The sequence below is a fragment of the Suncus etruscus genome, chromosome 14 (genome assembly GCF_024139225.1).
Source record: "Suncus etruscus isolate mSunEtr1 chromosome 14, mSunEtr1.pri.cur, whole genome shotgun sequence".
Taxonomy (NCBI): Eukaryota; Metazoa; Chordata; class Mammalia; order Eulipotyphla; family Soricidae; genus Suncus; species Suncus etruscus.
Genome location: NC_064861.1, coordinates 6,950,584 through 6,964,460, shown reverse-complemented (window position 1 = coordinate 6,964,460; position 13,877 = coordinate 6,950,584). Strand labels below are relative to the sequence as shown.

Genomic DNA, 13,877 nt, shown 5'->3' with positions numbered 1-13,877 from the left:
ATATTTTTGCTTCTGGTTCTGTTTGGAGCCGCACCTGGCAGTGCTTAGGAGTTACTCCTGGCTCTGCTCTCAGGAATCACGCCTAGTAGTGCTTGAGGGACCATATGGGATGACAGGGATTGAGCTGAGTTTGGCCATGTACAAGGCAATTACCCTCCCTGCTATACTATGGCTCCAGCCCCTCTATCATTTATTTCTTACAGGGAGTACTGGGGAGCACTCTCTGCTACTCTGAAAGCTCAGTGCTCAGCAACATTGGTGATTAGGGACCACCAGGGCTACCGCTGATGGTCGTAGGAGAGTCACAGCACACTGTAGACTAAACTCGGGTCCTGGCAAGAGTCAGGCATGTGCTCAACCCCTTGACCTACAGACACACCCGGATCTCCCTCTTACAAACTTAACCTTCAGCCTTAGCTCTGGAAAAAAAAGAGGGATCCTCGCGGGCTGGAATTTTTCAACACAGCCAAGCTGCTGGAAAGGATTAGCTCTTTGGTCATCTGTCGTTTTGTTGATCTTCCACTATTTCGAATAGCACGAAAAGTTGCACAATCACCTCCTCTTCTGGGATTCTGAGTTAATATGTTACATCAAGTCCAATAAGCTGTGCTATTTTTTTTAACCTTAGCACTGATGCCCAAATGCAGTCAGAGGACCCTGTGGGGTCTTCTAGAAGGGATAACAGATCAATTATATTTCTCAGAGGCTTGGGAAGCCCTGTATCGAAAATAGGGTCTTTTCTGGGCCCCCAGAGATCCCTCTCCTTCCAAGGCATTTATATCCATGCGGGCGAGCAGACGGAGCATAGATTTTGTGGGGCTTCTCTGGGGATGGGGGACGATTGGGCTGGGGCAGAAATTCCAGCAAGGGCAAACCAGAGACGTCAAAGGAACCCCGAGTTTGTGTCGTGCCGGCACCTGCCTTGGGGAGTGCAACGACTGAATGCGTGGCTCCCAGTTCAGGGCACAGACGCAGGAACTGGCCTGGGGCTCAGGCTCCTCCCAGGGTGGAAACGCAAAAGGTGGGACCGGCGCCAGATCCCTTGGCAGGCACCTAAAGGCCCCCTCAAGTGGCGACAGGCCTCCTCAAACGGACGTCCTCGACAAGGCCGCGCCCGGCGGTGCTCAGAGAATGTTCCAGGCTGTGTGTACTGGGAGCTCACTCCCGGCGATGCTTGGGAGGGAGGGAGGGAGGGAGGGAAGGAGGCCCTTTCGAACTTGGAAGACGCCGAGGACGAGGACCAGCTCGGCGGGACGGACGCTGGGCCGAGGAAGCGCCGCCCCAGAGAGGCCCCGCCCACAGACCGGCCCCACCGGAGCTGGGCCCCGAGGAGCTCCGCCCCCTACATAGGCCCCGCCCACAGACCGGCCCCACCGGAGCTGGGCCCCGAGGAGCTCCGCCCCCTACATAGGCCCCGCCCACAGACCGGCCCACCGGAGCTAGGCCCCGAGGAGCTCCGCCCCTAGATCGGCCCCACCGGAGCTGGGCCTCGAGGAGCTCCGCCCCCTACATAGGCTCCGCCCACACGTCGGTCCCACCGAAGCTAGACCCCCGAGGAAGCTCCGCCCCCACGAGGCTCCGCCCAGCAGCCCGGCCCCGCCCACGCATCGGCCCCGCCGACGTTAGGCCCGAGGCAGCTCCGCTCCCCAAGTGGGCTCCGCCCGGAGTCTCGGCCCCGCCGCCGCGAGGCCCGGAGGAAGCTCCGCCCCCAGCGGCTCCTCACTCGCCCGTGGATTGGTCCGCGGCCCGGCCGGCCCCGCCTCCCGCCTCCCGCCTCCCGCCTCCCGCCTCCCGCCGGCTGGAAGCCCCCGCGCGGCCGCGGCCCTCCCGCCCGGCTCCCGCGTCCCGGGCCGCCGAGAGGAGCGCATGGCCCGTCCGCGCCGGCCGCCGCTCGGCCTCCTGCGCGCCCTGCTGCCGCCGCTGCTGCTGCTGCTGCTGCTCCTGCCGCCGCCCGCCGCGCGGGCCCAGGAGGAGGCGCCGAGCCCCGACTGGAGGGCCACGCTGCGCACCATCCGCAACGGCGTGCACAAGATCGACGCCTACCTCAACGCCGCGCTCGACCTGCTGGGCGGCGACGACGGCCTCTGCCGCTTCCAGTGCGCCGACGGTGAGCGCGGCCGACGCCTGCCGGGAGGGAGGCCCCCCTACCTCGGGCTCGGCCCCGGGCTCGGCGGCTCTCGGCGCCGGCGGCCTGGCGCGACTCTCAGCACCTGCTGCGCGGAACCGAAGCCGGCCCCGGCTTCCCAAGCCGTGCACTGCAAGCTGTCTCTCTGTCTCTCTCTGTCTCTCCTCTCTCTGTATCTATCTATCTATCTATCTATCTATCTATCTATCTATCTATCTATCTATCTATCTATCTATCTATCATCTATCTATCTATCATCTATCTATCTATCTATCTATCATCTATCTATCATCTATCTATCATCTATCTATCTATCTATTATCTATCTATGTATGTATCTCTCCATCACCTGTCCGTCTATCTGGGTCCTTGCCAAGGGAGGCCACACAGACCGCGACCTTTGCACAGACTTTCTGTGTTCTCCAGGTGACGGTTCCGATGAGGAAGGACCTTGTTGTTGGGAACCGTCCGTGAATACTGTTCTGGTTTCCCCTTTCACCTTTTCCACCTTGGCTTCTATTTGAACTGGAGAGCATGGGCAATAATGAACTCAAGTGTTTCACAAAGCGATCTTTTTGGAAGCGCTTGGCCTTTCTTTTTTTTTTTTTTTTTTTTTTTTTGGTTTTTGGGCCACACCCTGTGACGCTCAGGGGTTACTCCTGGCTATGCGCTCAGAAGTCGCTCCTGGCTTCTTGGGGGACCATATGGGACGCCGGGGGATCGAACCGAGGTCCGTCCGGCGCTAGCACAGGCAAGGCAGGCACCTTACCTTTAGCGCCACCGCCCGGCCCCGCGCTTGCCCTTTCAAATGCTTAAATATTGTTTTCTTTTATTTGTTTTATGATTTTTGGGCCACACCCGGCCCTCAGGGGCTACTCCTGCCTCTGCGCTCAATCAAAAATCGTTCCTGGCAGGCTTGGGGGATCTTATGGGATGCCTGTGATCGAACCCCGGTCCAATCCTGGTTCGTAGCATGCAAGGCAAATGCCCCACCGCTGTGCCGTCGCCCTAGCCCCTCAGATGCTCAAATATTTTAATCTCAGTTATTTCTCTTTGGGAATTCACAATCCTAAGAGAGAGAGAGAGGTGCTGTTCTCGAAAACAGGGAGGCCAGAGTGTTGGTCTCTTGCACTCCAGTTGGTCCTCAGGAGTGATTCCTGATTGCTACAGCCTTGAACACTGCCAGGTCTGGCTTCCCCAAGGTCGTTGTTGTTTTATTTTGCTTTTAACTTGGACAACAGGAAGCAATGGCATAGAGGGGAGAGCACTTCACGTGCTTTGCACTCTACCAACCCAGGTTCCACCTCTGGCACCCCATATGTTCCCTCCTGCCAGGAAGTGGTCCCTGACAGAGAACCAGGAATAACCCGTGAACACTTGAGAAACCAGAAGAAAAAAATCTATTAAATTAGGACCAATTTTATGCCCAGCAGACATTGTCTGACTCCAAAGGTTGAGCCAGACTGTATGTGAAGAACTTTTAAAGGTGCCCACTTCATGTTAAACACCGATGCCAATTGCACTTCATTCAGTTCTGAAATAATTTCTATCTTTCTCTTAGTGGAGGTAAAGAATGAGTGATATCTTTTTTGTTTGTTTGGCCACACCCGGTGGTGCTCAGGGTCACTTCTGGCTCTGCACTTAGAAATTACTCCTGGCAGGCTCTAAGGACCATGTGGGATGCTGGAGATTGAACCTGGGTCGGCCACATGTAAGGCAAACATCCTCCCCACTGTGCTATGCTCTGGCCCTTGAGCAATGTCTTATATGCTATAAAGTTCCTTTTTACATTTATGTGCAAATGTTCCCACTGCTTGCAGTGAGGAAGGAGTTTTTACCCTCAGACTAGTCAGGACAGAGTGAAGATTAGAAAGTTCCAGAGTTTCCTTTCTGGAGTAGGTGAACATGTCACCTCCATTCATGACGAGGACGTTTGAGTGATGTTCTCAGTGGAGATTGAGCAGCAAACAAAAAATAATTTCATGTGACTCATATTGGGGGCTTCGAGGGGACAGGACATGAGTGTGATTTTATTTGTTTCTTTGGGCCATATCCAGCTGTGTTCAGGGTTTACTTCTGGCTCTACACTCAGGGATTACTTCTGGTGGGGGCTCAGGGCACTGAACCCTGGTTTACCAAGTCTAAGGTAAGCACCCTAACCGCTGTGTTTTCTCTCCTCCCCATTAGTAAAGTGGACAAGGGAAATGAGCCCCATATGGGGAATGTGGGTCTCCTGTACACCCTGGGGGACAGTGGAATAAGAAACAGTGGGCTTGGGGAAGAACTTTTCTCCTCTGTCAGGCAGGCCTCCTTACTGCGATAGTTATTTGAGGACAGTGTCGGAAAGCAGTGAGTGATTCATTCATGACAGGGCCAGGCACTGGAGAGGCAAGTCTGGGCCAATCCTGCAAGCTGCCAGCGAAGGCTTTCCGCTGACAGGGATTGGAAAGTCTGACCAGGAAAAAACATTCTCGGGTCACAACCCTGCGTCAGAGGTACCAGGATAGATTAACCTTTACAACATCTCTGAAGGTGACTTGAAACTTTCCCTGCTAGAAGTATTTACTTAGGGGGCCAGAGACATAGCACAGTGGGGAGGGCACTTGCTTTGCACATGCTGACCCGGGTTTCATCCCCATCATCCTATATGGTCTCCTCAAGAGTGACTTCTGAGTGTAGAGACAGGAGTAAGCCCTGAACATTGCTGGTGTGGCCCCCAAGTCAAAAAGTTTCTAGATTTCAAGAGAAGACTGCACCAGGGCTGAGTTCCACAGAAAGGATTCTCTTCCTGCTGGAAAACAAAGAACTGGGACTCCAGACAGAGGCAAAAAGTCTTTAAAGTCCTAATCCTGAATCCTTTGCTCACACAGAATCTTTGGAAGTCTATGCAAAGGAAGTCTTTGTTCCTCATGAAATGGGAGAGATGCCAGTCTCAAATCTGGAGGGATTTGCTGTACCTTTTTCCAAGTGGAAAAAAAAAATCCAAAACAGATTTCATGGCTTCATGTCCATTGCCAAATGCAATTCTCAGTTTTTTTTCTTTTGTCCTGGCTGGGACAGAGCTGGAACCCAGGGGACTCACACATGTCCAGAGGAGAGATTTCTGGTGTAGACAGATACAGAAAACCACCAGTCAAGTGCATGCGTCCTGGCAGATCCCCAGGAGAGACAGAAGCTGGGAATCCTGGATAGACATGACCCAAATGAGGTGGGGTGCTCCTGAGAGCAGGAAATTCCAGGTTCTGTCCTAGGTCATCTGTGCCTCAGTTTGGGGATGTTTGGGGCAACAGTAATGGGGGTCAGCAGCTCTGCACTGAATAGCTGCTGGATATACCTGAGTGATCCACGAAAACTCAGACAGAGTGAGGAGGAAGAACTGATGTTTGTTTGGGTGTGAGGGACTCTTCCAGTGCTGCTCACTCGGACCTCTGTGGTGCCAGAGATCAGACTTGGGGCCTCACACGGGAGGCTTGTGCAGGACCACATGAGCTGAACCCCCCATCCGCTCAGATCTGGTGTTTTCCTCCTGAGTTTGTTGGATCGTAGCTCAGAGAGGCAGCTGACTTGGGGCTGGAACCCTGTGGAGATTTATGCAGCTCCGAGTAGATCGTGTTCAGGGGCATTTGGCAGTGGCCTGGGGACCAAATTGGGGATGCATAGATAGTGCCTTAACTGCTCTGTACTATCTCTAGTCATAAACAAGGTCACGCTCTCTTGGGGCTGGACTCCACCTCAGATGAGCTTGTGAATTAGCAACTCATCTTTTTTTTTTTTTTTTTTTTTTTTTAAGATTTTGGGCCATACTCAGCTGTACTCAGGAGTTACTCCTGGTTCTCCACTCAGAAATCACTCCTGGCAGGCATGGGGAGCCATATGGGCTGCCAGGGATTCAACCCAGGTTCCTCTGCTTGCAAGAAAAACATCCTGTGTGCTCTGCGTTATTATTCCAACAACTTAGTTATTTTTGTTATGCAGATCTGTGATTGCTTTATGGGACTACATCAACAGGTGATACTGGGGTGAGAATTTGGGCCTCATCTATAAGCCTACCTTAGGGTTCGACCCTTTCAAGAATATCACTTCGAATGGGTCACTTACGTGAATCCGAGTAGTGGTGTGGTGTGGGGTGTGTGTGTGTGTGTGTGTGTGTGTGTGTGTGTGTGTGTGTGTGTGTGTGTGATGTATGTGTGTGTTTTACAAGAGAGCAGAAGAGAGAACTGCATATCTGTGCTATTCCTCATGGCGCTGGGCTCTCTCTGGCACTGTAGATGGGGCATTGTTGAAGCCACCAGAAAGAACTGAGTGGTATGTAGAAGTGTTTTTTTTTTTCCCCAAGTGCCTGAGATACACATAAGTGGATAAAGAAACTGTGGTACATCTACACAATGGAATACTATGCAGCTGTTAGGAAAAATGAAATCATGAAATTTGCTTAGACATGGATGGATGTAGAGTATATTATACTGAGTGAAATGAGTCAGAGGGACAGACATGGAATGACGACACTCATCTGTGGGATCTTAAAAAAATAGTATGAGAGAAGGGATTACTTTGACAGTGGGAGTTGGAAATGATGCTCTGGACAAGTACTGTTGCTGAAAGGAGACAAAGTGCTAAGTATGATACCCCTTCAGAAACATTATTGCAAACCACAGTGTCTAAACGTGGGGGAGATGGTGGGAGGGAGGCTGGGGTGAGGGAGGAACAGGAGGGAAACTGGAAATTGGTGGTGGAAAATGCACACTGGAAGGAAAGGGTGTTGGAATATTACATGACTAAAGCTCAGCTATCAACATCTTTTTAACTGTACCTCACAGTCATTTGGTAAAATACATTTATTTATTTATTTTGGTTTTTGGGTCACACTTGGCAGTGCTCAGGGGCTATTCCTGGCTCGGTGCTCAGAAATCGCTCCTGGCAGGCTCAGGGGACCATATGGGATGCCGGAATTTGAACCACTGTCCTTCTGTGTGCGAGGCAAATGCCCTACCTCCATGCTATCTCTCCGGCCCCCAAATACATTTCTTTTAAAAGGGATATAAAATTGAAGTGGAAGGCCGGAGCGGTAGCACAGCAGTAGGGCATGTGCCTTGCATGTGGCTGACCCAGGACAGACCCTGGTTCGATCCTCCGAATGTCACCAGGTATAGCCCAAAAGCCAAAAAAAAAAAAATTAGAAGTGGAGTTGTTTCGGGGGGCTGGGGGATACTGGGACTGGGTTAGACTCAGTGTCAGGTCTTACTCACTACCTCTGTGCTCAAGGATCACTCTTAGCAGGGCTCAGGAACCATATAGGGAGCTGGGGAATTGTACCTGTTTGGCTCTGTGCAAAGCAGGTACCTTCCCTGCTGTATCCTGAATATAAGAGTAAAGACATTTGCTGTGGAGCACCCAATTAGCCCCTGATTTTCTGGCCGGTCTAGCACCTCATTGACCTTTTTGGTGTGTATTTTTGATCACATTGTAAAATTAATGGCCACACTGTTTGTACTTTGCAGGCTCTAAGCCCGTACCCCGTTATGGCTATAAGCCATCCCCACCCAATGGCTGTGGCTCTCCGCTGTTCGGCGTCCATGTAAGTCTAATTTCTGTTTGCTGTTTCATGGGTTTCAGGAGTGGGGAAATGATGTGACACTTTTGACAATGCAGGGGTAATGCTGTGTCTCAGGCTCACCAATCCATAATCTTGTTGCTGTTAATAGCGATCAGTTTGTTTTTTGGTTTTTTTTTTGGTTTTTCGGGCCACAGCTGTTTGATGCTTAGGGGGGTTACTCCTGGCTAAGCACTCAGAAATTGCTCCTGGCTTGGGGGGACCATATGGGATGCCAGGGGATTGAACCACGGTCGCGATCTTTCCTTGAAGAGCGCTTGCAAGGCAGACAGACACCTTACCTCTAGCGCCACCTCACTGGCCCCTCGATCAGTTATTCTTTATAGTGAAGCTATGGCAAGTCCTTATAGAGCCAGGTAGGGTCAAGTTCATCTTTCATTATTTTTTAAGCATGTCGATGTTAGTACCATTAAAATGATTCTGCTATCAAAAAAAGTGTCAACAAACATTTTATAGGTGTGCCAAAGTACTTGGGACTAGTCTTTCAGGATTTATGTTTTCAGCTGAGATGAGGCCAAATAAATGGGTTTAGCTGTGGTTGTTGTGGAGAAACAGATTTACAGGAGGGAGTCTTGATGTATCAGAGTTTTATTATAAAGTTAAAGTGCTCAGGAATGGTGAAATCTCCCAGATCAGCTGCAAATATCACAAAATACTTGACTCCAAGTATCCAAAATGACTTGGAGGGACTGGAAGGTTTTCTGGGATACTTTGTCTCAAATCAAGGCCATTTTCCTGGAGAGGGTCCACAAAACACTTTGGAGAATCCAAAAATCATTCAGGTCTGGCTTCTGGAACAGTGGGGGGGGGGGCCCTCAAATACTCTTGGCCTTGTTTTAGTTGTTTTTTTAATTCACTTTCCTGTTTTGGGCCACTGAGAGGTGTTTGTTGCCAGCAGGGAAATGGGTATTGGGCTCTGAGTAGCAGGCCAGACCAGGACAGGACAGACAGGTGGGGTATGGGGGGCAGAGCTTGGGGGTGTCTATACTAGTGGCTGCTGCCTCCCTGGGGAACTTGTGAGCCTCGTCCCTGCCTCTTGCAGCTCAACATTGGGATCCCGTCACTGACCAAGTGCTGCAACCAGCATGACAGGTGCTACGAGACCTGCGGCCAGGCCAAGAGCGACTGTGACGAGGAGCTGCAGGACTGCCTGGCCAGGATCTGCCGCGGCGTGCAGAAAACCCTTGGCCTGGCCCAGCATGTGCAGGGTGAGACCTGCAGCAACCCTGCCTGGGACTCTTCAGGGTGGCCTGAGAAAGTGGGCGCCTCTGTCCCTTCCATTTGAGCAGAGTTGACTGTTCTGTCAAACACACCCCCGCCTTAATGTATAGTTACAGAATCTACCCCAGGGTGGTGTGGGGCAGGTGAGGCCGAGAAGACCCTGTCCAGGGCTTCGTGCCCTGTTCATGTGGAGCCTAAAGTGAGGAAGCCTCCCATCTAGAAGGCTTGAGAGTGGAGTACCTCAAGGGGCATGCTTACCTGGATTCTATTCCCTGCCCTGTACATGGTCCCCCTGAGCACTGCTAATATGACCTCCCAGCTTCTTTCCACACATTGCCAATACTAGAGCATGTTGGATTTAGATGTAGAAAGTTCTAGAAGATTTAGAGTCTTGGTTCTGTTTGCACACTTCTGTGTCAGGGTGGCCCAGTTATTCCCTGTGATAACGTGATGTAGAATGATGTGCTCAGGGGAGGTGATGGATGAGATGATAGAGGCAAGACCAGTGAGGACCCAGGAAATGATCACAATCAAGACTTCCTTTTTTTTTTTTTTTTGGTTTTTGGTTTTTGGGTCACACCTGGAAGCACTCAGGGGTTACTCTTGGCTCTATGCTCAGAAACCACTCCTGGCAGGCTCAGGGGACCATATAGGATTTGAACCAATGACCTTCTGCATGAAAGGCAAACACTTTTACCTCCATGCTATCTCTGGCCCCATACTCAAGACAGTGTCTGTGATGTCCCAGGGAAATTGTGTCACCAGATGAAAGGGACAGCGAAGACCAGAAAGGGGGTTGGGGAGGGAGCCAGGAACCGGAAGGGCTGGACCATGCACCCAGGATGCCCTGGGTCTGGATGCCACCATCAGGCCCCCCTCTAACGAGTGGCCCCTTGTTCCTTCGCAGCCTGCGAGAGCACCGTGGAACTGCTATTTGCCAGTGTCCTGCAGCTGGGCTGTAAGCCCTATCTGGACAGCCAGCGCGCTGCCTGCTGGTGCCGCCATGAACAGAGGACCGACCTCTGAGGTAGCCCGAGGTGCTCACTACCGCCCTGAGCACTGTGTTGGGCCATGTCGGGGCCCCTGAAATTGGCATCTCCTGGCCCCCGACCACTGCTTGTGTGGAAGGATTAGTGACTTTAGAAACTTGGCATCCATGGGGCCCAAGCGATAGCACAGCAGGTAGGGCGTTTGCTATGCACTTGGCTGACCCAAGTTTAATCCCTGATATCCCATATGGTCCCCTGAGCACCGCCAGGAATGATTATTCTTGAGCATTAGAGTAAGGGGCAAGCCCTGAGCATTGCTGGATGTGGCCTCAAAGCATAAAACCAAGAATATGAAGGTCAAATCTAAAGTTCATTGTTAAGGGCTTCTTTTTTTTTTTTTTTTTTTTAATTTATTGATTGATTGTTTTTTGGGCCACACTCAGCGGTGCTGAGGAGTTACTCCTGCCTATGCACTCAGAAATCACCCCTGACAGGCTGGGGTTCCATATGGGATGCCGGGGGAATTGAATCAGGTTCTTCCCAGGTCAGCGGCATGCAAGGCAAATTGCCCTACCGCTGTGCTATCTCTCCAGTCCCTATAATGGGCTTCTTAATGTGGTCTTTTTTTACTTTGGACATATGGGGAATTTCTCACTAACAAGTACATTGTTTACTAAAAAATATTTTAAATAAACCTCTCTGCTTACAAGACTCTTTGGATTTTGTTTCTGTATTTTAATTAACACACAATTCTTTTCTGTATTCTGCTGAGAATATGAGTTAGTGACAAGAATGGGTACGGGACAAGGTTTCGTGAGTTTGCAAATTTGGAGCCATCAGCTGGTAACCTCCAGCAAGTTGCAAACCCAGCAAGTTCAGGTATTACGTGATGTACCTTGAAGAGGGCAAATGGACAGAATTCAGACACACGGCCCCTGCCGTTCTATGAAGTACTCACATGATGTCCCATCAGACTGTCTGAACTTGATTTAATTTATACAAAAGGGGAATTTAATGGGACAGAAAAGTGATTTGACCTACATGGTGAATAGTAACTGTGTTGCCTCTCGTTCCTTAACATGACATGTCAATCTTTCTCATTGTTTACTATTGAGATACTTGATTTAATCACTTTAAACTTTAACTTTAAAGTAATTTTTTTTTTTTTTTTGATTTTATGGGTCACACCCAGCAGTGCTCAGGGTTTACTCCTGCCTCTGTGCTTAGAGTAGCTCCTGTCAGGCTCAGGGGATCATATGAAAGGCCTCGAATCGAACCACCATCAGTCCTGGGTCGGCCATGTGCAAGGCAAATGCCCCACCACTGTGCTATCTCTCCCAGATCCCTACAATAGATTTTAGGTTTTCTTGACAACATTAGTTTCCTCAGGAAAAAAACTCAGTGTCTTTATAAAATAATGATCATATTTTTGTTTTGTTTTGTTTTTGAGCTACAACCGGAACCACTCAGGAGTTACTCCTGGCTCTGCGCTCAGAAATTGCTCCTGGCAGGCTCCTGGCAAGACATCCATATAGGATGTCGGAAATTGAACCTGGGTCTGTCCCGGGTCCGATGTGTGCAAGTCAAATGCCCTACCGCTATGCTATCACTCCAGCCCTAATAATCATAAATTATTGATTAAAAACCAATAGATGCTTTTATATGTTTTGATTTTTTTTTTTTTGCTGGTTTGTTTGGGGACCATACCTGGTGGTGTTTGGGACAGGGGTTGAAGGGATTATATGGGACGTTGGGGATCAAACTGGGGTCAGATGCATGTAAAGCAAACACCCACTGTGCTATCTCTACAGTCCTTGAATTTTCTTTTTCCTTGAAAAGAACTTTTCTTGCATAAGTTGAGATGCACAAAAGAAAAGCTGTAAGGTCCTGATACCCTGTATGTAGATCCTCAGTGAAACAGTTGCTTCAACTAGCCTGGGACTCCTGCTTGTGTGGACCTTTCTGCTATCACCTGATGCCACAGTTTTTCATGGGCCAATCTGTTTCTATACTCGGGCTCCATCCAGTCTGACTCACCTGCATCTGGCCTGTGGCACTGAGGTGAGGTGAGGTGAGGTGTTCCACTAAATCCCTCCATTTGATGCCTGCCTTATAACTGAACTGGAACTACAGATTTGTTCAGTTGGGCATGGTTCAAACCCCCGCCCCAAATTAAAGGTATGATAAGAACATGAGGGTCCGGTGAGGTGGCACTAGAGGTAAGGTGTCTGCCTTGCAAAGACCTTGGTTCGATCCCCTGGCGTCCCATATGGTCCCCCCAAGCCAGGGGCAATTTCTGAGTGCTTAGCCAGGAGTAACCCCTGAACATCAAAACGGGTGCGGCACAAAAAACCAACCAAACAAAAAGAATATGAAAGGACCATACAGGGGTCTCAAACTCAATTTACCTGGGTGCCGCAGGAGGCAAAGTCGGGGTGATCCTTGAGTGCAAAGTCAGTAGTAAGCTTTGAACATTGTGGGGTGTAACCCGAACAACTAAAATAAACAAAACAAAACAAAAAGATTCCTCTAGGGCAGGGCCACAAAATGTTGTATGGAGGGCCGTTTGCAGCCCACGAGTTTGAGACCCCTGAAATACAGGTGTATTTTCACGAATGTAGAGAATCTCCAGGCTAAGACAACTTAGAGAAAAATCCTTAATAAATTTCCAAAAGCCATTCAAGACTTTTTCCAGATCCCTGGGGAAGCTGTGCTTTCTCTTGAACAAAATCCTTCCCTCTTTCCACACTTATTTCTGCAAGTAAATTCCTTTTTTTTTTTTTTTTGGTTTTTGGGCCACACCCTGTGACGCTCAGGGGTTACTCCTGGCTATGCCCTCAGAAGTTGCTCCTGGCTTCTTGGGGGGACCATATGGGACACCGGGGGGATCGAACCGCGGTCCGTCCTAGGCTAGCGCAGGCAAGGCAGGCACCTTACCTCCAGCGCCACCGCCCGGCCCCGCAAGTAAATTTCTTAAAACGATTTTGGCTCCACTGCTTTGCTGCTTCCTAAACTTTTTGCCTTTGCGGGAGTGAAGACTGAAGTTCCTTTTCTTGCAAAGTTCCTGTTTCAGAACTGTGCCGTACAAGTGGATTTCAGGTTAAGCTTGATAGCAGTGGTGCGGGGCTGGTTGGGCGCAAACCTGCATGCTGAAATGCTCAGAGCTGCCTTGTCCCAATGACAGGAATTTTTCTGGGTGGCTTGGGTGGGTTGGCCAGAGAAGGTGGAAATACTTTTTCCTTAAGGCCACCACCCTCATCTCCTTCCACAGAAACCACCTGAGACAACAACATCTTTCTGGGTATGGTCAGATATGATGCATTTCCTAGATACTAAGTTTGTAACAGACAGTTGAATAATAATGGGGAAATTAAATACCTTCTGAGTTAATGAGTTAGAGAACTCATTATCAGTGATAGTGGGATGGAGGAGATCAGGTTGGCTTCTTTCTTTTTTTTTTGTTTTTTTTTTGTTTTTGGGTCACACCTGGCAGCATTCGGGTTGGTTACTCCTCCTATGCTCAGAAATCACTCCTGTCAGGCTCGGGGGATCATATGGGATACCAGGATTCAAACCACCATCCTTCAGCATGCAAGGCAATCGCCCTACCTCCTTGCTATCTCTCCCTAGTGGTTTCTTTCGTCTCTTCTATTTTTGTTCTGTTGAGCGGGGGAGGTACTCTAGATCCAAACTGTGTTTCTATCCGAGAAGCAGTTAATGATGACAACAAAAACAGCTACAGCTGAAGCAGTGACTAAACTTAGGGTCTTGTGTTCCATTTGCTTCAGGCTTGGTCATTTCCTGTACACCCTTCAAACTCTTCTTGCTGGGAGTGATGGTCTAACTGGGAGGGTGTTTTGCCTTTCATGTGGCCAACCCAGATTTGATCTCCGGCATCCCATATGGTTTCCTCGAGCACTGCTAAGTACAA

At 49.9% G+C, this 13,877-nt stretch overlaps 1 protein-coding gene across 1 annotated transcript; it reads left to right on the top strand.

The window, feature by feature from the left end:
- Positions 1-942: 942 nt before the first annotated feature.
- PLA2G12A (phospholipase A2 group XIIA) lies at positions 943-10,228 on the top strand. Its single transcript, XM_049786547.1, has 6 exons — positions 943-1,120; positions 1,425-1,737; positions 1,806-2,107; positions 7,624-7,700; positions 8,779-8,944; positions 9,865-10,228. The coding sequence occupies exons 1-6, from the start codon at positions 943-945 to the stop codon at positions 9,981-9,983; spliced, it is 1,155 nt and encodes a 384-aa protein (XP_049642504.1). The 3' UTR covers positions 9,984-10,228.
- Positions 10,229-13,877: the final 3,649 nt, after the last annotated feature.

Coding starts and splice junctions, on each gene's coding strand:
- PLA2G12A (XM_049786547.1), top strand. CDS start 943: ATGCGTGGCTCCCAGTTCAGGGCACAGACGCAGGAACTGGCCTGGGGC. Junction 7,701..8,778: donor CTCCGCTGTTCGGCGTCCAT/GTAAGTCTAATT, acceptor TGCCTCTTGCAG/CTCAACATTGGGATCCCGTC. Junction 8,945..9,864: donor CCTGGCCCAGCATGTGCAGG/GTGAGACCTGCA, acceptor GTTCCTTCGCAG/CCTGCGAGAGCACCGTGGAA.